General features: G+C 43.4%; 1 protein-coding gene across 1 annotated transcript; it reads left to right on the top strand.

Annotated features, from left to right (window-relative positions):
* The first annotated feature begins 778 nt into the window (after positions 1 to 778).
* Positions 779 to 14,427, top strand: Cd5l (CD5 molecule like). Its single transcript, XM_013120552.3, has 6 exons — positions 779 to 907; positions 3,592 to 3,627; positions 9,679 to 10,002; positions 11,050 to 11,376; positions 11,926 to 12,237; positions 13,623 to 14,427. Exons 1-6 carry the CDS (start codon positions 883 to 885, stop codon positions 13,646 to 13,648), a joined length of 1,050 nt encoding a protein of 349 aa, XP_012976006.1. The 5' UTR covers positions 779 to 882; the 3' UTR covers positions 13,649 to 14,427.
* The last annotated feature ends 8,240 nt before the right edge of the window (positions 14,428 to 22,667 follow it).

The following is a 22,667-nucleotide window of genomic DNA, read 5'->3' as shown; positions in this document are numbered from 1 at the left end:
GTTGTGTTCATGTGTGACACTGTGTGTCCACTAAATTCATCTGATAGCTCCTGAAGGGCAGGTAAAGAAGACAGAGGGCTGAGGATCCCAAGGAATACGAGACTCAGTTTGTTTCCTTCATAATTTACACTGGAAGGCCATCTGAGTCCTGCAAAGGATATCTGTCCATCACTACAGGTGCCTGTGACCATCCAAGTCCCAAGTCAGGCACAACCAGCAAAGCCTAGAAGAGCAGGCTGTGCATTAGGCCTTCTTCTGTTCAGCACCTGGGAAAGCTGGTTGAAGGCAGAAAAGCCTGCCCTAACAGCAGAGGTAAACACGCAGGCACGGATTATGGATTATGGATCATGGGATAGGTCTTTAAGAGTATGTTGACATTTATTCTTTCGCCTCTGGTGACTGTGTTCCCTAGGTGCTTCATTCAGAAGTCAAGTCATTCGAATTGACTGACTTGCCCCACAGACCTCACCTTTGGAGGCTACTTATGGTCTAGACTCCTAACGCAAGAGGACCATACTTGGGCACCTACCTTCCCTTAGGAGAGCTCATTTTCACGTAGGAGGAGATGAAGCAGTAACAGGTTGAACGAGGCTTTCAGTACAATGAAGGCACGACAATAACACCCCCTTTCTTCAGGATCTTAGTGGCTCTCAGTCACCTCCATTCCTCTAGGCTTGCTGAACTCAGCGAATCTGTCTCCATCATCTCTGAACTCAGCATATCTGTCATCCATCCCCCGGGCCCATTGGCTCTGGGCCATTTGATAAAGCTCCTGCTGCCCTCAGGACGTGTCTCTTCCTTCCCCTAGCATTCAAGCCAAACATTGCTGCCTGAGACCTTCACCCAGCCTCACTCAGCACACCACCCTCAGCTGCCGGCCTCATGGCTCTGCTCTTCAACTTGCTCGGTGAGTGCCTCTGCTCCCGTTTGTCTAGACTTCAGGGCTTTCTGGAAACTTCACCAGGAGGGCAGTCTCCAATCCTGATTCAGATATATGGCTTCTAATAAATGGTAACTTGTTCTAAAGCTTAAAAAACTCCTAAATCCATGCTTGGAGTTTGCCTTAATAGTCACGTTTTTGTCTATTTCCCTATATTTACACAACCTTGCACACATTTCCTCGTACACACATTCCCTTAAATGTACTTTTACTAAGCGGGATGACTGGATGTTGGGTACCAGTCAGATAGAGTAAGGGAGAAGTACAGCTGTCAAGTGGGGATTTTCTTGAGTAGCTCACTTACCCCTTGGGGTATTGTCTTTCTGTAACAAAATTCCATCCACCTCCTTTCCTCAATACTTTTTAAAAAGGACTTCATTTTTTAAAAGGAAAAAAGGAAGTTGAGATGCAAAACAGTCACCTTTCATTTATGTATTAGTCTAGTGTCCTATGATAGGTGTTTCACGCGTTTCTCTAAGTTTCCCAAGGTCAGTCTAGCTCAGGAATTCTCTCCCAACCTTTGGGGTGGAACAGCCCTTTCACAGAGGTCAGATAAGACCATTGGAAAACACAGACATTTATGATATGATTCACAATAATAGCAAAATTACAGTTGTGAATCAGCAGCAAAGATAATACAAGGAACTGTATTAAAGGGTCACAGCATTAGGAAGCTTGAGAATTATCTAGATATTGGATAATCTGGAGTTTTGGATACAAAGAAACATGTATTTTAGCCATGACTCTTAACTGAATTTGTGAGTTACCATACTTCTTTGAAGTTTGCTGTCTTTACTATGAAGTAAAGATGTTACATTCTCCAGAAGTTTTTATGAGGATTTTGTGTGTTGTGCCTATGTTTAACAGAGGAAAACACTATGTTGTTGGACAATCTTATTTTGAGACTGAAGCTGGCCAGTTTGTCTAGGGTGGTTAGCCAGTGAGCACTGAGGAGTCTCCTGTCTCTGTCCACTGCTAGGATTACAAGCTCATGTCCTACTAGAAACCTTTTAATAATGTGATTAATATGTGATCTGCTACCCTAGTAAGTCACATGCATTTTTAGTGTCTTGATTACTGAGAATATTGCCAAAGTCCACACTGTTCTTTCACTTTCAGACATATATGTCCAGTGAAGGGACCTGACTATGTCTTAAACATCTCTATATCTCAGTGGAAACGAGCAACAACTAGTCTCGCCTTCACAAAGGCCTTCAGATCTCTGCCACCTGCACTTATTCCTCCTGTCAATGGTGTTCAGCAGCTCCAAGCCAGTTCCTTCAGCTCCTGTGTGTCAGCCCGGCACACTCCCTTTGCTTCTAATGTCTCCTGTGTTGTGTGGGAGCTTACGCACTGTATACACATAGTATGACTGAGCCTTAGGCATTGTGGCACACAGGGCTCAGTCTCTGACTGAAGATTAAGAATAAGAGGCCCCTCCGGGCATGGCGGCACATGTTAAGGTACGAGAGAAGTCCCCATAAGAGAACACCAGTCACATATGCTGTTAGCAAAAGCACTTTGTTATCCCCATGGCAACAACGAGAGAGGCTGGACTAGAGGAATTCCAGGGAGGGGAGGTTAGTCTGGGGGTTGATTGGTGGGTTTAAACAAAAAGTTTACTGGTTACTACAGGATTGGTTAGGGGTTTAGTACCCGGTTAGGGTCTTTTCAGCTGCAGGGTGGGAGAGACTATTTTTAGTTCTCTTAAGCTTGCACAAGGCTGTGAACTGCCCTCTGATTGGTTGCCCCCGGGTTGCAGCTTTCCCAAGAACTGCTTGCTCAGCTGCAGCTGGTTCCAGTGAACTGATACTAAGGCCTGGTCCCTGGCAGCGGTCATTAGAAACCTGTCATGGCCCTGGTCTGGCTCCCTTGCCCTCATTTAATTATATATACACATTTAATCCCAGCACTTGGGAGGCAGAGGTAGGCCAGTCTCTGAGTTCAAGGCCAGCCTGGTTTGCAAAGTGAGGTCTAGGACACCAAGAGTAACTGAGAAACCCTTCTTTAAAAAAAAGAAAAAAGAGAAAGGAAGGGAGAGGAGAGAGAGAGAGAGAGAGAGAGAGAGAGAGAGAGAGAGAGAGAGAGAGAGAGAGAGAGAGAGAGAGAGAGAGAGAAGAGGTTCTTGGGAAGCTATTTATAGAAAGAAGTTTTTGAAGATTAATCACTGAGCTGTTTGAAACTCTAGGCTGCTCCAAAGACACTTGTTCTTTCAGGAAAACCCTATCACTTACGCGGTGGGCAAATCACATAATTGAAAATGCTTAGCTTCACGGGCAATTGAGGGTTACAGGGCTTCACAGTGTGAAGAAGGTGGCAGAGTGTCCAACCACACAAAACACTCATCACCACACTCCCGCGCGAGGCGGCCGCAGTCAGTCAGAGTAAATGACGTAGTGGATGCTGCCTGGCTGGGCCCAAGGCAGAGCTGAAGGTACAGACAAGAGCAACTAAGACAACTAATCCACTAGAGTTGACCTCTGTGACTCCCGTGGCGTCCTTTGAGGCTGCTGCCAGGAGAAGGCCACGACAGGGCCGCCCTTGGAGGCTATGTGTCTCCCGTGCTCCCTGGGCCTTCTAAACGTGGGTGGTTTGAATAATTGGAAATTGACTCTGACCTTCCTTCCGTTTTACTTTCTTTCTTCCCTCAGCCATCTCGGCCATTTTCATTGGATCCTGCCTCTCAAGTAAGGATGTATTTGTTTGTCTGTTTCTTTGTTGAGTTCTCAAGAGAGAAGCCTCTAGGTTTAGGACTGAAGAATAGCTGTAGCTTCCTGGGCTGTGAAGTGATTCAAACCAGGCCAAGCAACCGTCCTTTATTGTCTGTGCCAACCCACCGGCCTCGTGTGGATGGATTCCCACCTCCAGAGTCTAAATGGGTTCAGGGATCCCGCCAAGGGTCCTCCTCTATGGCCCTAGAAGCTCATGCAGCATCCACACAGGACAGACAGGTCTTCGCATCAGGCCCTTTTGTGGCCTTGCCCAGGAGAGAGAGAGAGACTCCTTTGCTCTTTCTGGATTCTGCGGCCCACGTTTGCTTCAGCCTTACCGGCAGATTTGGGTAGCAGGGCTTCCCCTGTGCAGTATGTGGCTCCACCAGCAAAAGGGAGACTGACGTTCAGCCCGCACCATCTGCCTCCTCCAGGAGCCTGCACAATGGTGAGCGTAATGCTGCCCAGGACAGAGAAGGGAAGTGGGAGGGGAGGGGAGGGAAGGGGAGGGGAAGAGCCGCAGACTACGCTTTCGGTTACCTTTACACTACCCCTCCACGCTCTCTCTTGCTGGATGGTAGAGGCTTGACCAGAGACAACTCCATTCTGTGGTGATGTTTTGTTTATGATCTAACAAATAAAGCTTTCCTGAAGATCAGAGGGCAAAGCTAGCCACACTAAGTTAGCCATAGAGACAAGGCAGTGGTGGCACACACCTTTAATCCTAGCACTAGGGAGACAGAGGCAGACAGATCTCTGTTAACTCAAGACTGCCATGAGACAGATGAAATTGATCCAGTCTAAAAGAGAAACGGAGCTCACACAAAGGTGATCGCAGCACTTGGGATCCACTCCTTTAGTCCCAGCACTGGAGAGGAATACAAGGCAGGAGGAGACAGGAGCTCAGGGCAGTCTGAGCAGTGTGAGGAGCAGTGCAGTCTGGAGATGCAATATGAGAACAGGCTCGCCCTTTCAGTCTGAGCATTGGTAGACGTGAGAACTCCCTAGTGGTTGACCACTTTGTTTCTCTAGTCTTCAGCTTTAACCCCAATGTCTGTCTCTGGGTTTTTATGATTCGCACTACACCACACATTATTCTAGTGAGATCCCGCCACATAGATGCAACATTGATGTGTGAGGGCGCTGCTCCTGGGTCCCTACACAGGTGCTGAGGTCACTTGAGCTCTTTCTCTTAGCCTCCTGCTCTATTTGTAGTCTCCTCACACCAAGGATGTTGGTGTGGTGTGTGTGTGTGTGTGTGTGTGTGTGTGTGTGTGTGTGTGTTCTGCCAGGACACCCCTAAGAATGCAGTTGCCCTCTCTGTCTCTTCCCTCAAGCTGAGTTTCCTCAAGTCGATTATCACCAGTCAATTCCTTCCTACTCATTCTCCATGAACTCTTGGCTTAAGTCATCTTTCCTGGAAACTGCTCTCTACACTTCTACTCCATTAAAAAATAAAATAAAATAAAAATTTGTTAGAACAAGAATTTTACAGTCCAAAATGAAGTTAGCCCACACATGATCCTGATAGCAAGCTTTTCCTGATCTGCAAGATAATGCTAACCCAGATTCTAATATTCCATCCAATGACCCAAAAATTACCTCCACATGACTCTCTTGATTTATATCTGTATCCAGGCACACAAACTTGAAACTCAAATTCACAACGATGGGGACTTCCTTAGTTTTCTTTTCCAAATAACAGAGCATCCGTCATTTCTTGACAATTCCATACATGTGAACAATGTATCTTGATAAAAGCCATTCTCAGTTTCTCCCTCCTACTTCCCCCAGACACCCTCAACAAGTTCCTCTTCCCCCTTCATGCCCTCTCCTTAGAGCAAAACCAACCAAACTAACTAACTAACTAACAAGCGCACTGAGTGCAGTTGGTGCTGCCGATTGGACTGTCAGCTGACCCTGTTGGCTTGACCTTGTAGCCGCCATGAGTTGGTGAAATTGCTGCACGGTGTTCAGAAGACAACATTTCACAACACTCCTCCCCATCCGTACCTCTTCATTCCTTCCTTCTCCTTCCCCACCATGCTCCCTGAGGTGCGGACATAGGCGGCTCATTCAATGGTCACGTTTTCTCAGTACTCTGGCCAGCTGTGAATCTTTTCATCAATGGATGCCCACTGCAGTGAGAAGATTCTCTGGCCAACGCTGAAGAAAGCACTAACATACATGCACAAACACAAATATTTGCAAGGCAGTTTGACAACATGTCATTTATTAAGACAATAGCAATAGGTTACCCCTCCATGACCTATGACCTCTCCATGGATGTTTGATAAGGCTTACATCGCCAAGCATGAATTCCCTCTGTGAAGCAGGCCTCAAATACAATCCAAAACAGTCGATTACCAGCATAACTCTCATGCCACTATATTGCACTAGTTGGCATATTTTTCCTGGAAAGTCAGTTATGGAAGGCACGGCTCACCACTAGGTGGTGATTTTTCTCCCTCCGGAAGCCTGAGCAGTGCCTTTTGGCACTATGAAAGGTATCAGGGAGGAAATTTTCAGGTCATTTCCAGCTTGATTTTGCTACAGCATACAGCCAAAATATGATGTGTCTTCAGCAATAGTATATTAACATCTGCTTATAGTCAGTAACCAAGGGCAATGACAATGCTTGTATTGTTTATGGAGCTGTTGGGCCCTTCCTAGCCAATAACTCACAAGAGGTATGTCAGACTGGACAATGAGATTTTCATGTCTTCTAGTGAGAAACATTATGAACATATGCACAGTAACTTATTCAAATTCATTCTTCTTTCAAAAAAATTGTATTTTTAGTTATCCTTAAAGTAGTGGGTTCCCATAATGGTTTTAGATAACTTACTCCATCTTTTCCTCTTCTCCGTCTTCAAGCTCCTAACCCTACTTAAACCCTTAACCTCTATAATTTTTACTATTTCTCTACTTTTATTTTATCCTATCCCCTCACTCATTAAGACCTCTTCCCCTCTCATGGGCCTTTCCAGGTTTCTTCATAAACATTCAAATTAAACATACAAACCTAATCATTTTCTTCTAGAGAGAGAACTTGTGATGCTCATCTTCCTGGATCTGGGTTACCTCAGTATGATATTTTCCAGATACATCCATTTTCCAGCAGACCTTGTAATTTCATTTTTCTTCAAAGCAAGTAAAACTCCAATGTGTATATGTACCACATTTCATTCTCCATTGTTCTGTCGATAGACATCTAGCCTAATTCCACTTTTTATCTTTTCTTAGTTTTTAATGGTTACATTTTAATTTATAGTCGTGCTTTTAATTCATGATACTGCTTTTCTCCCTGAAAAATTAAAATGAGCCAGTAGACAAAACATAAATTTCCAAATAAAACTTAAATTAGGCAGACCACTCTGGTCTTAGTCAACTGCTGTCCCTGAGTGGGTTCCAGGTCTGGAGAGCTTGTGAAAGGTTGAGACACAGTACACAGTGGGAAACCCAAACCTCAGGGATAATCATGGTGGCCCATATTAAGGTGTCAATCTCAGGACTAGCCATAGACCATCAGACCAGATGTGGTCTTCTCTAACACATTTGACCTCTTGGTTGACTTTGCCATTAATGAAGTTGTTATTAATTAAGTTGTCTTCTATACTACTCTGAGGCTACAGCAGATTTGGCAAGACTGTTTTGAGCTGTAATAAAATCTCTCAAGAGGAATAAATGCCATCTTGTTCCTCATCCTTCTCTGAGTACATAAACATTGTCTGATAGGCTTGTCTTCAGCTTCCCTAACTGCCTTCTCTGCCCTATTTCCCGGTGGATGGGAGAGAATTTGTTTGTTTTCTTCCATACACAGGGTTTTAATAAAGAAATACAACTAAGTACTTGACTCCTCAGAACCCATGGGGAGGCTCCCAAGTGCCTTCCTCTTTCCTGTTGGCCTCTGGTCAAACCACTGGGGTCTAACCATTTGAAGCTCTGACTCTTCCCTTGTCAACTTCTTTTGAGCTAGGTTTTTGGACTGGGATAATATTGTAAGAAATAGCAAGAGAAGGAAAGAGAAAGAGGAGGAGGAGATAGAAGGGGAAGGGGAATATAGAGGAGAGAGAGGTGAGAAGAGAGTAAACAGAAGAAAATGTATCGCTACTACCTCAGTCCAACTACCACAAGAGAAAGTCATAAAATGCCAGGGTCCAGCTCCAGTGGGGTTCTTGTGCCACAGAACGGATGTGTGAAGTCTGCAAAAATGAGGAGTCTGACCACAGGTTGTCTTTCAAACTGATCACCCTAACTAGCTCAGGCCGTTTCTATTTATACAAGTTCCAATGCATTCAGGCATAAGCAGTTTCAAAGCATTTCTCTTTTTTTTTCTACCTCAAGATCTAGCAATTTCATTCTTTTTTTATTTATTTTTCAGTTTAAATTTAGATAAGAAACAGGGTTGCTTCACAAGTCAGTTCCAGGTCCCTCTCCCTCCCCTTCTCCCATGCCCTCCCCCCAACCCCCCCATTATCATTTTCCAAGAATCATTGTCATTTTAGTTTCTCTTCTTCTTTCCTACTTCCTGGATGTCATTGACCTTTACCTCATATCATTATATGGCAAACCAAATGTTTATATCTAGCGAGGTACATCTTATTCATATTATACCCTAGCCAGCAACAAACTTTGGTTACAAAGTAAGAGATTTAAGCCCTGTGATTAGTCCTTAACAATATGAAATCAGCTGAGTATATTGGGATGTTGAGGATATCATTTTTCAGGTATATACCAGTTTCTGAGTAATCTGCATGTCACTTTTTTTTTTTTTGGTTTTTTTGAGACAGGGTTTCTCTGTGTAGTTTTGGAGGCTGTCCTGGCACTCGCTCTGTAGACCAGGCTGGCCTCGAACTCACAGAGATCCGCCTGCCTCTGCCTCCCGAGTGCTGGGATTAAAGGCGTGCGCCACCAACGCCTGGCCTGCATGTCACTTTTATTATCACTTTTATTACATGGATTGCACTTATAATAATTATTTATAAGTTCTCAAAATAGTAATGATTCATACCTAACTCTTTAACTATTGGGACTAAACTTCCATTCTTCTTGACAATTTCTGCACATGCTACCCTTTTAAGAGAACTGGGAGTTTTAGATTCCTTTATTGATACTTCGATATTGGAAAAGTGTCTGAGTGTTCATGTCTTGGTGCCAGGGAGATGACTGACCTCTCACATGCTATCTCTTTTCCTTTCTGTGTTCCTATAAGGTTTTTAATGTCATCTTTTAAGAAACCCTTTTCTTGATTCTTACGTTCCTTGGAGTATATCTTTCTCTTTTTGGAATTAAATAAGCACTAATCATTAACCTTAGTGAGTTCCTCCTGCTTACTCGGAGTGACTGCAGAGGCAGCCAGGGGCAACCAGAGAAACTGGTTTCTGTAGCAGATCAGAGAAATTTAATTTTTCTGTGGAGGCTTTTGTTCCCGGTAAACTCAGGCATAATCACGACTAACAAAGCAAAACTAAGAGTTACCACAGGATTAAGCATAGCAAAGGTTAGAGAAGCCTGAAGTCCATGAGCTCCCTAAGATCAACACAGGAGTTTGCAGTATTGTTTCCACAGGTCCTTGCAAATGGATGGGATTCTCCAAAGGACCGCGCGGTTTAAGAATTACAAAAACATCATCCTTACTCTTTTGTTCTGGGCTGGGGCCCATAGTGATAGGCATCGCTTCTAGGAGGAGAGATTTCCTCATCTATGAAATTGAGAGTAGACATTTACTGGTCCTCTCATTCTGACCACTAGAGGGTCTAAAATCTCTGCCAAGTCTTCAGCCAGCTTCTTTGTCATCAACAATCTGATAAAGGATATCAGTACATGTATGTCTTGAAATGGCATTTCTTAGATGTGTACGATTAAGATCATAAACATATCCTGAAGTTCCTTTACCTCTCCTAGTCTGACTACAATTTCCCCATGCTGTCTGTCAACGGTATATGGACCCAAAATGACTGTTTATAACCCCAAGCACACTTTTGCTTCTCTGAGGCCTCTGGCTAGTATCTCGTCTCTTTGCAGAGTCTCCACCCAAAGTGCGGCTAATAGGAGGTCCCCACCGCTGCGAAGGGCGAGTAGAGCTGGAGCTCAATGGCCAGTGGGGGACTGTATGTGATGACGGCTGGGACTTGACTGATGTGGCTGTGGTATGCCGGGAGCTGAATTGTGGAGCAGCCAACAAAACCCTAAGTGGTACATTATATAAGCCAGCAGCACCAGAAAACCAACGAGTTCTTATTCAAGACGTCAACTGCAATGGGATGGAAGACGCATTGTCTGAATGTGAGCAAAATGAAGACGTTTTTAATTGCCCACATTCAGAAGATGCTGGGGCACGGTGTGAGGGTAAGTATAGAGGACTCAAGGACCATCTTCCAGTAGCCTGTAGCCAATGTGACCATTCTGTTGGTCTTTCTTTCCTGTCATGGACAGTGCTACAGTGAATGATGGCATCATCCTTCACATTTGATTGACTGTGAATCTTGGATAAAATATTACCCATATTGCTTCTTTCTTAGTTTCCAGTTAGCTATGAGGTCCCGTTTCTCTTATTCACATGCATGCAAACAAAACACACAGATCCATCAGCGGCTGAACACTTGTTCAATGCCTATGTCTGGAGCTGGGATATAGCTGTGGAAGAGCACATGGGACTTCATATGCGCTCTTGTGAGCATTTCAGTTCTGTCTGTCAGCTTAGCTGGGGAGACAGGAGGTGCTGGCAGGAAACCAAAGCAGTCTCGGAGACAGATGGACACAGGCATATAAATGTGCAGCCAACGGAGTTGCACAAATAAATGGACACAATGTCATGTGTTCCTTCACTGTTCTACATAATTGGCTTCCTATGAATTAACAGTATTGCATGCTTTCTCCAGAGACTGTGACGTCACTGCAAGCCTGGCTCTGTGCCCTTCTTTTTGTCTCCTTTTTAAAGGATTTACCATTAAAGAAAAGACAAGCCCCCTGTCCCCTCATGTTAAAGTCTCCTATTTTTTAGGAAAGCCAGGGTTTGGAAACATTAGCCTGGAATACTTGATTTATTCTAACATCAAGTCAAAATATTTTGGCATTTCATGTTGATGTATGTATTTATTGATATTTAAATATATTGGTTAATATAATTTAAATGTCTCTTGTAAGGAGCAATAAGAAATCGAATATGGAAATAATTTGAGAAACTAAAATGCTACAGAAATGATTATGATTTACCTGGGGACCACAAAACCGTCACTTCATCCCCTTGCCACCATCCACTAGGTGGCGCTTACGACTCCAGTAGCCTTGTCCTGACCACCAAGAACTGAGCCATGTGTAATCGGACTCCCTTTTCTGAGAGCCCTCGTTCTGGTATGGGACAGACACTGTTCCTTCTTTTCTTTCCCGACGCAGATGCCCCTTTCAGCCCAGAGAATGTGCGGCTCGTAGACGGCCGGGGGCACTGCCAGGGCCGAGTGGAGCTGCTACACCAGGTGCAGTGGAGCAGTGTGTGCAAAGCAGGCTGGAACTTACGGGCCTCGAAGGTGGTTTGCAGGCAGCTGGGGTGTGGGCGGGCACTCCAGACCCACAGAGGCTGCAGCAAGATGGCTCAGGGCAAAGGACACATCTGGATGGGCCAGATGTCATGCTCTGGACAAGAAGCAAACCTTCAGGACTGCCCTTTTAAGCCTTTGCAGAACCACTGTACCCACAGCGAGGACACATGGATAGAATGCGAAGGTAATGGAAGATAATGATCCCGCACCCCGAGACGAGGTCTATTCATTAATATGGAAGCCCAGGCAAGCGATACTTACAAAAGTGCTAGTGCACTGAAAGGCCATTGTAAATTTATGTGTTTGTGTAGATTGCCAATCCCCTTAAGAATGACTCCCTTTGTAGAGGGCTACACAAATTGTGCATTGCACAATCATACTATGAACTGTGATGCAGAATGCTGTAAATAGGGTATGTCTGTTGAGCTCTTTGGTTTGTAATAACCACTAGAAATTCCTTTATACATATTATGTGCCTATAAATGATATATACTAATGAATACAGTATGTATATATATATTTAGAAATAAAGTGAAAATACTCTAGTTAGGGAAACAGACCTGGCAGCAGAAGTTACAAATGGAAGGAGACTTAGGAAAGGAGAGGCTGCCACCAAAACACACGTAAAGAGTTTCAAACTTACTGGTGGGGTTTTGGTAACCATGTACATAATCTTATTTTGTCTCTTTCCCTTTCATCTCTTACGCCATCGCCTCCGTCCTTCAACCTGCAGATCCCTTTGAGCTGAGGCTGGCTGGAGGAGACAACCCCTGCTCTGGGAGGCTGGAGGTGCTTCACAAGGGTTCGTGGGGCTCTGTCTGTGACGACGGCTGGGGAGAAAAGGAGGACCAAGTGGTGTGCCGGCAGCTGAGATGTGGGAAGCCCCTCTCGGAAGCCAGAAGAAGTTACGGACCCGGGGTTGGCCGCATCTGGCTGGATGACGTTGTATGCACAGGGGAGGAGCCGTCCCTGGAGTCCTGCCTGCACAGGCTGTGGGGCTATAACGACTGTACCCACAAGGAAGATGTGGCAGTGACCTGCTCAGGCAAGTCCTACTGACTACGGTTGCACTTCCAAGAGACGAAGGAGGAAGAAAGGCAGCCGCTCTCTAGTGGTCAGGGCGATGCCACCAGGGCTGCAGAACCGCTGTTTGTGCGCGGCCATTTGTGCGCGCCTCCAGGGCTAAGACCAAGGCTTCTAGCACTAGGTTTCTTTTTCTTTGGAGTGGGAGAGAGGTCGGTGATGGGCAAGGATATATATTTTTTAAGTACAATTATTGAACATAAACAATAAGAGGAGTTGATCAATGTTTTTATGTTAAACATGAAGAAAGTAAGTCAAAGAGAACAGTTTTCCAAACCACAAAACGGCTTGTAAATCATACAGCAGAACTAAATGAGTTAGTCTTTCCTTTCCATCCCAGGCTAGTTCTCTGAGGTGCCCCCAATATTCAAGCCCTAAATTTGAGCTAACTGTAGAAGGCAGCTTGACCTCACTCTGTTAAGCTTCCTAAACCTTAGTTCCAGAGAGTATGTAAGAGAGCTGGGTAGGTGACAGGGAGCTCTTTTGAGAATGTTTGTTTCTTGCCAAAGAGTACAGGGTCCCAGACCTGAACCATCGGCCTCCCGGCGGGAGCCACAGACAAAATGCACATGTAACCCCTGACTCTGGCTGTAGGGATACAGCCCAGCTAGGGAATTAAGATAGGGGTGTGGCTATGTGGATCTATCTCTTTGCTTTAAGTAACTAACTCTAAAGTGAACTGATAACTGATTTAAAAAAAATGTGGGGGAACAGTTAATGCCCCCAAAACAGTGCCCTCTGAAAATTGTTTCACCCTGAAATACAGATGAAAAGACTGTTGTCCCATGTACCTCGCAGATTTTTGTGAGTGTATCAGGATAAGACAGCCAACCATCTTTTTTTCTGCATCCTGTATCTATGGATCCAGAAGTATCTGAAAAACAAAGCTACGTACGCCTGTAATGAACACACAGACTTGCCTTATCTCTAACCCCTTAATAATGCAGCACAACAGCTGCATGATACAGTAGTTGTATCTCATTCGGTGTTATAAGTAATCTAGAAATGATTTAAAGCACATAGAAGGATGTGCTTAGATTGTATGCAAACTTCTGTATACTTTATGGGAGACTTTCACACCTGTGGATTTTGGCATCCTTGGGGAGGCTGGTACCAATTGTCTGTTGATGCAGAAGCAGACCTGAACTGTCTGTGACTCACAGGGCCATAACTGTTGTACCTTTGGTTATAGCTCCAGCTTTTGACCTCTCTCCTACCATTGTGGGTTACGCGTGTGGATTAACTCTTTCCTGTTCTGGCCCTTGATCTGCTTTCTGGCCAGTTTACTTGAGGGGAATGAACCTTTCCAGACCTAATTTCACCCTCACTGCATTTTCCTCTTTACAGAAACTACCCCGGACTTCGATGTGTGACCCGGATCCTTGCCTGACCTGGATCCCTGCTGCTTGTTCAGTTGGACCTTGATTCTCCTTGTGGTTATAACTGGCCATGGACGTTAGCCACTTCTCCCCGAGCCTCTTAAGAGTCTGAACAATGTGTGTCTTTATCTCAGGGGTACACCTGCCCACAGTCCCCTTAAGATATGAGCCGCTGCGGTCCCTTGCTGAAGAAGTGTTTCCAGTTGTCCTTTGCCTTACTTTCTCTTCCCAGCCTACTTGGCACAACCCGTCAGTAAGCAACATGGAGGATGTGACAACAAAAGAAGAACTTGAAAGGAAATATGGTTAGACAGTGTTTTAGAGGCGGGGAGAAAACAGACTTTTCTGAATGCTCTTTAAATTTTGTAACAAGCCAAGTGATCACAACAATAACGCTTCACCACTCTGCCACTCTCAGAGAACGTAGCAGCGTGGTCTCCTGTAGGCCTTGAATGTTACTCGTTGAGTTCTAGACGTCTACCCAAACCCATATGTCTGAAGTTTGGTGTCTGATGCAGCAGCATTCTGAGGGACCTAACTGCACCATGTGATCTGGTCCCTCGGCCCTTATGAATGGATTAATCACTGGAGAATCCATGGGGAGGTGGTAGAAACTTTGGGAGTTAGGATCTAGTTAGAGGAAGAAGGCCACCTGGGTGTGCCTTCAGAAGGGGATATTTTCTTCACAGCTTGATCCCCTTCCCCTGTTCGAGGGCTGACTCTATATCTTAGCTGTTGTGAATTATGCTTCAATAAACACGAGTATGCAGGTATTTCTTGATATGCTGATTTTATTTTCTTGGATTTATGCCCAGAAGTCAGTTGCATTTTCATACCCACATGGCCAGCTCATGCCCATGGAGATATCTTCACAAAGTCTTTGAGCAGTGCAGTCCTGCTCTCCTAGGTCCTGTTGGTAGCTCCAGTTGTCCTGAGGGTTAATTAGCAATTTCCAGAGGTTGGAAATTGTGACACAAAGAAGATTGGCTTCTCCAGGTAAGTGGATTTCTAACACGTTGTTCTGGATCTGGGAATGAACATTTCTCACATATGATAGAGACCAGAAAATCAGAAGAAATCCTTCCGTGGAGACACACGGGTAATTACAAAACACACTCACAGACAGAAACACACACGAGGCCAGAAGTTGGCATCCAGTGGCATTCCTGACTTTATGTAACAAACTGCTGTGTAGTCACAGTAATTTTAAAAACTGCGTTGTTTGGTATTGGTTTTAGTGCTTCTAACCAAGAACCCCAAGCAGTTTACTCATTTCAGATTAATGAAGTGATGATCCACCCAACTTTGCTGAGGCTGACCAGATAAGCCAGCTGTTAGCAAGGCAGATATTGCATTACATTTCCACAGCCAAATTCACAGATACCATAGTGTGAAGACAAGGGCCTGTAACAGGAGTACCACTCCAAGGTGTTGACCACGAGTGCCCTGGTTTGCCTGCTTAAAAGCTAACATTCACAGATACGAGAAAACATAACAGTATTTGCTTTTGGGAGTTTGGGTTACATTACTCAGGATGATTTTTCTAGCTTCATCCATTTCCTGCTAATCTTTTATTTTACTTTTTAATAGATTAATAATATTCCATTGTGTATTTGTACGACAGTTTTGTTAACCACCAGTTGATGGATGTCCACACTGTTAAGAGTTTCTGGCTATTTCAAATAAAACAGCAATGAACATGGTGATCAAGTAGCTCTACAGGAGGATGTAGAGTCCTTTGGGAACATGACCAAGAGTAGTGTAGCTGGATCTTGAGCTAGTTCTACACCCGACCTTCTGAGGAAACACCACACTGATCTCCATAGTGACAGTGACTGTACAGGTTTGCACTCCCACCAGCAATGGATAAGTGTTCTCTTTTCCCCACATCCTCACCAGCATGGGCTGTCTTTTGTTTTATTGGCCGTTCTGGTTGGTGTAAGATGAAATTTTGAAGCAATTTTGATTTGCATTTACCTGGTGACTAAGGGTGGCAAACACTTCTTTAGGTATTTCTCAGCCATTTGTGTTTCAACCCTTGAGAGCTCTGCTTAGTTCTGTGCCTTGGTTGATTTGTTTCTTCCCAGTATTTTTAGTTCTTTATACATTTCAGATACTAACCCTTTATTGGATGTCTAATTGGTGAAGATCTTTCCCCTCCTGTGGCCTGCAGCTTTGTCTGAATAATGACGTCCTTTGCCATATAAAAGTTCATCTTCATGAGGTCCCATTTATTAATTATAGACCTTATGAAGGGGTGTTGGATTTTTGTCCAAGGCCTCTTCTGTATCTAATGAGTGATCATGAAGTTTTTTGTCTTGCTGTCTCTTTATATGGTGGGTTACACTTATTGATTTACATATGTTGAACCATAACTGCATGTCTGAGATGAAGCCTACTTGATCATGGTAGATCTTTTTAATGTGCTCTTGGGTAAAGTTTGCAAGAATTATATGAAATTTTTTGTATCTGTTCATATGAGATATTGGTCTATATTTTTTGTGTGTGTATCTTTGTATGGTTTAGGTATCAGGGTAATTGTGGCCTCATAAAAAGAATTAGGAAATGTTCTTTCAGTTTTTATTCTGAGGAGTTCATTCTTCTGTGACGGTCTGGTAGTGTTTAAGTTATCTATCTGGTCTTGATTTAACTTTGTCTGTATCAAGAAAATCACTCATTTCTTTGAGGTTTTCCAGTTTGATGGAGTACAGATTTTTAAAGTATGTCCTCATTATTCTTTGGATATTCTCAGTATCTGTTGTCATGTATACTGTTTCATCTCTGATTTTATTAATGTCGATCTTCTCTCCATGACTGTTGATTAATTTGGCTAAGAATTTGGCAATCTTACTGATTTTCTCAAAGAACCAACTCGTTGCCTTATTGATTTTTTGTATTGCTTTTTGTTTATTTGTTTCTACTGTACTGATTTCAACCCTGAGTTTGATTGCGTGTGTGTGTGTGTGTGTGTGTGTGTGTGTGTGTGTGTGTGTGTGTGTTATTTTGGGGTATTATTTCTTCTTCTTTTTGTTCAAGTGCTTTCAGGTGTGCTATTACATTTCTAATATGAGATCTCTCCAATTTTTTTTAATGTAAGCACTATGGTCTATGAACTTGTCTCTTGGAACCACCTTCGTCGGGTCCAATAGGTTTGGGTGTGTTGTTGTCCTTTTCACTCAATTCCAAAGTTTTTATTTCCTTCTTGTTCTCTATCTTGACCCATTTTTTCACTCAGTAGGGAGTTACTCAGTTTCCATGCCTCTGTAAGCATTCTGTTGTTTCTGTTGTTGTTGATATCCATGGTGGTCAGAGTGAATGCAAGATGTTATTTCAATTTTCTTATATCTATTGAGACTTGCTTTGTGTCCAAGTATGAGATAAATTTTGGAAAAAGTTCCATAAAGTGCTGAGAAGATTGTGTATTCTTTTGTGTTCTGTAAATATCTGCTAGGTCCATTTTATTTATGACACTAACTCCAGAATTTCTCTGTTTAGTTTTTGTTTGGATGACCTGTCTATTGGTGTGGGGGTTATTATATGTTTTAAGCTATAGTAATGTTTCTTTTGTGAACTTGTATCCCTTATGACTGATGCATAAACATTTAGAATTTCTATTTCCTCATGGTGGATTTTTCCTTTGATGAGTATGTAGTGTCCTTCCCTATCTCTTCTGAAGCATTGGTTTGAAATCTATTTTTCAGATATTAAAATGGTCTCATCTGCTTGCTTCTTGGGTCTATTTTCTTGGAATACATTTTCCCATCCTTTTACTCTGAAGTGATTCTATCCTTGATGGTGAAGTGTGTTTCTTGGAAGCAGCAGAAAGATGGATCCTGTTTTCTGATCAAATCTTTTAGCATGTGTCTTTTTATTGGAGAATTAAGTTCATGAATACTGTGAGTTATCAAAGAGTGGTATTTACTGCTTCCTGTTATTTTGTTGTTATTGTATAGACTCCTCCCATAATAAGTCTGGATTACTTATTCCTTGTGTTTTCTTGAGTGTGGTCAGCTTCTTCAGACTGCAGTTTTCCTTCTGGTGCCTTCTGTAGTACTGGGTTGGTAGATAGACCTTGCTTAAATTTGGCTTTATCTTGGAATGTTTTCTTCCTCAATCAATTATGACTGACAGTTTTGCTGTGTATAATAGTCTAGGCTTAGAGTTATGGTCTCTCAGAATTAGTAGAACAACCTGTCCAGGACTTTCTGAGTTTCAGAGTCCCTGTTGAGAAGTGAGGTGTTGTTCTAATGTGCCTGCCTTTTTACGGCACTTCGTCTTTTCCCCTTGAAGCTTTTTATACCCTTTCTTCCTTCTTTTCATTTAGTGGTTTATTATGTGCATGAGGAATTTCTCTGTTTCTTGTTTTGTATGTTTCTTGTATCCTGATAAGCACCTCCTTCTTCACTTTGTCCAATTTTTCTTCTATGATTATGTTTTAAATGTTTTCTGTTTCTTTGATTCAGGTTTTCTCTCCTTCTTCTAGCCCCATTTTTCATAAATTTGACCTTTTTATAGTATCTCTGTTTTCCAAGACCTTTTGTTTCTGCACTGTTTTTAGATTTAACATTTCCTTTGATCATCTCTTTTACCTTGCCTTCAGCACCTAGACTCCTCTTCCATGCGTTGTACTCTGTTGGTGAGACTTGCCTCTGAAGCTGTTCAGCATCCCAAAGTTCCTATTTCCAATTTTATTTCAGTTTGAGTTCTGTTTTTTGTGCATGGTTCTATTTTTTATTAAATCCTACTTTCATGTCTTTAATTGTTTTCTTTATTTCTTTCAACTCTTTGTGTTTCCACAGACTTTTTTTTTAATTTTATTTTCCAGTTTAAATTTAGATAAGAAACAAGGTTGCTTCACAAGTCAGTTCCAGGTCCCTCTCCCATTCCCTCCCTTCCTCCCGAGCCCTCCCCCCCCCCCCCCGTTATCCCCTCATTTCCCCAGGGAGGGTGAGGCCCTCCATGGGGGTGTCCATAGTGTGTCATTTCATATAGGGCAGGGCCTAGACCCTTTCCCAAGAGTTCTGGGTGAGAGTGCACCTCACATTGTTCTATGGGAGTCCAAAGTCCATGTGTATACTTGGGATGGGTACTGATCTGCTGCCCAAGGCTCAATAGATTCCCTAGGCCTCCTCACTGACACCCAGATTCAGGGGGTCTTGATCAGTCCCATGCTGGCTTCCCAGGCTGATGCCTGGGATTCAAGAGTTAACCTTTGTCTGGTCAGCTGTTTCTGGGGGTTAAACCAGCCCAGTCTTAATCCCTTTGATCACCAGTCCTCCCTCTCTGTTACTGGCTTTCTTGAGTTCAGCTCAGTACTTAACCAAGGGAGTCTGCCTCTTCTTCAATCAGCCACTAAATAAAGTTTCTGTTTCCCAGACTCTCTGGCCATAGGATTGAAGGCTGGCACTCCCCAGATCTATGTCTAAAATCCATATATGAGAGAGTACATGCCATGTTCCACAGACTTAATAAGGGATTTTATTCATATCCTCCTTAAGGTCTTCAGACATATTCATAACTGCTGTTTTGAAGTCCTTGTCTTGTGCTTTGACTGTTTCGCACTGCTCACGGCCTGCTATAAACAGGGTTACTAGTTTTGGGTGGAGGCATACTGTCTTAGTTGTTCACGTTTGTGTTTTCATGCTGGAATCTAGAACACTGGATGCGCATTGAGGTGATTTTAGGCGTTGATGTCTGGTCTTGTCTTTGTTGGCGAGTTTATATATTTTGATTGCTGTAGCCCTCGCTGGATCCTAAGATGGTGTGGAATCTGTAGTTCTGCAGTTCAGTGTATAGCAGAGAACCATAAGGTGAGCTAGGAGAAACAGGTAACAAGAGCTATAGGATCCAGTTCACACCAAGAGGTGAGGTCTCAGGGATTTGGAGGTATGGTGGGAAACAGGTTTATGCAAGCAGGTGGCAGTGGGACAAAGAATATGTCTGGAGAGACAGGGATAAAGGGCTAGGGTGCCCAGGGTCTGTACCTAAGGCAGAGTCTCCAGTGAATGGATGGAGTTTGGACAGGAGGAAGGCACTTCTGAGTAGACTGCTACAGAGCGAGTGAGAGACCAGGACAGCCATGATGGAGACAGGAAGGACGGTGAAATTTGCTCCTGTGCAGTCCCGGTACAAAGTGTGTCTAGGTATCTGTGGCTAACACAAAGAATGGAGATGGGCTAGAAGGGAAGGCCGAGAGGGCCCACAAAAAACAGCTAGGCTGGGTCTGCACCTAAAGGCAGGCTCTCTTTCATAATTTCTTAGTGCTGTCAGGCCAACTCTTGGTCAGGAAGAAAAAATTTTTAATTTTTTTATATGTTTATTTTAAAATTACATATTATAGTGGTAATTTTTAATCTAATGGTAATGTGTTGCTTTTAACGAAACTTAAAATTAACCTTAAAAGTGTGTGTGTGTGTGTGTGTGTGAGTGTGTGTGTGTGTGTGTGTGTGTGTGGTTTTTTTTTTTTTTGCCAGTCTTGTACTTTATTGCCTTCCCACCAGGCCTTGACCGCATACTTGCCAAGCAGGTACAGCCTCTCCTTCCTCTGTTGCTTCTTGGTCTTCAGTTTGTCCTTGTGTTTGGTGAGCCGGCGGCACATGGCTCTATTCTTCTTGGATTGCAGGCCCAGAGGCTTGCACTTCTTACCTTTGTAGAATTTCCTGAGGTTTTCTTTTTGAGTCTGGGTAACTACGGTAAGGACATGGGCAATGGATTTGTGGACGACTCTTATCTTGGAGAGTTGGGACACAGCGGCGCTGCCCATCACCTGGAACTGCTCCACCTTCAGATGGGCTAGTTATTTTAGCGGCTCCTCCTTCTCACGGAGCAGGTCCCATAGCTGCATTGCTCACTGCTGAGGCCTCCTAGTCCGAGAGAAAGAGGAAGAGGCGGGTCCCCTTAAAAAGTATATTTGATGCCACATCCTAACTGGATGAAGGACCAAGTCATCTCTGTCTTAAACATTTCGTGCCAGGAAAAAAATGAAAGAGGAATACAGAAATGGAGGGGAGGAAAATGTCATTGAGGAAGGAAAAAATGAGTGGGAAAGTTGTAGAATTCTACCCTAAATAAAGAGTATAGGAAGAAAAAAATACAGATACCATACAGCAAAGATTATTTTGAGAAACTGTAAAAAAGATTTGCTTGAGAGGAGTTAATTATAGCAATCATTTTTAATAAAAATATTCTATTATCTGAAAATGTCAAACAATACGTCTTTTTCTTATCCACCCCAGTTGCTCCCTTTATCTCTTCCCAGCTCTACTCCCATCTCCCTACTCCTCCAACTCTCCTACTCTATTATTTTATATTTAAAGTTTTCAGAATTTCCCATGTGAATACCATATTCCCATCCTTTCCAGCCCTCCTTCTACCCCCTCCAACTCCTCCCATGCCTCCTCCTTCTGCAGAGAAGCGATATGCCTCCCCTTTCTAACTCCCCCTCAAACTCATGACCTCTTTTCCTTTAATACATATTACAAAAACATATATAATATATTAATATTATATTAATATAAAACTGATTCATAAAATATTATGTTTCTATTGTGTCACATATATTTATATTTAATTGAATTATATATTTTACAATTAGTGTATATAATATATGTATATCTTACTAAGTGTGTTTAGTGTCACCAATGCATATACTCATGTTTAGTACTGATCACTTGCATCTTAATTAGGGTTTCTACTGATGTGATAAGACACCATGACAAAAGAAACTTGGAGAGGAAAGGATTTACTTCGTCTTACAGATTCTAGTCCATCACCCAGGGAGGGCAGGGCAGGAACTCACGGCTGGCACCTGGAGGCAGGAGCTGATGCAGAGGTTATGGAGGAGTGCTGCTCACTGGCTTGCCCCTCAGGGCTTGCTCAGTCTGCTTTCTTAGACGTTCAAGGGCCACCTGCCCTGGGGTAGCAAGCACTACCTGCTTTGAGATAGACCCACCCATGTCAGTCACTAATTGAGAAACTGCCAAACAGGCTTGCCTACAGGCCAGTCTTACAGATGCGTTTTCACAGTTGTGGTAACTCTATCTTGTGTCAAGCGATCAAAACATAGCCTATCGAGGAGCTCGTCCCTGAGGAAAAATGATTCCTCCTTGCTCCACAGCAGTTTACGCCCTGTACCTCTTCATGTACCATGCAGACCCCTTTCTCAGCTTCTCACTCCAAGTTCTTTAGAGTATAAATCCTAGCCACACCTACTTAGGCTTTATTATTCCCTACGGTGCTGCCTTTATCCCCTCCCTCTTTACATCTCCATCCCATAACAGACTTGTTTGCTAGCTTCCTATCCCCTAATATCTTGTTCATGGAGGCATGGATTTAGTCACCTACGCAGGCTGCCTCTGGTGTGTTTTGTTTACAGGGAAGATGAACTTCTGGTCTGAGTAGGAGTAGTCAGGAAGATGCAGGCTGCTCATCTGTGACTTGCCTCATGGAAACAGATTGCACATGTTACTAACTTTACGGGGCGAGAGTAAAGCCCAGGCCAGGATGGGTCAGTGGTGAAGTGGTGGGAGGGACCACACCTTCCCCAGGACTGCTTAGATGAGCACATCCCTGGCCCTCTGTTTAAGCTTCAATCTCATTTTGAGACCCTAAAGATGAACCAGGGAGGTCACTGTATCTCTTGTCCCTCCTAATAAGGCCACACTGAATAAATACCCTCTTTCTGTTGTTTTGTTTTTGTTGTTGTTTTTTAGTATTTATTTGACTGTGTTAAGTGACTTATTGAGATTGAGTGGCTGCAGCTGACTAGTATTTTCTAAGCAAGAATGGATCAAAGCAAGGCCCTGTCTCCAGGCCCCCAATGGAATAGGGACTCTGACTGAACCTGCCTAGCAGGCCTGTAGCAGACAGAAAGAGATCCAATCTCAAAGGAATAAAGACGTGGTTTATTCTGGAGTGAATATGAGTGATCATGGCCCAGGAGCAGATTCAGGTTTATCCCCTCCCCCCCAAAAAAAACATGTTCCAAAGAAGTATAAATTTCATTAACTTTTAT

This window comes from Mesocricetus auratus, unplaced genomic scaffold, assembly GCF_017639785.1.
Source record: "Mesocricetus auratus isolate SY011 unplaced genomic scaffold, BCM_Maur_2.0 Super-Scaffold_100009, whole genome shotgun sequence".
NCBI lineage: Eukaryota > Metazoa > Chordata > Mammalia > Rodentia > Cricetidae > Mesocricetus > Mesocricetus auratus.
The sequence above is the reverse complement of the archived record's forward strand: the minus strand, read 5'-3'. Positions and strand labels throughout refer to the sequence as shown.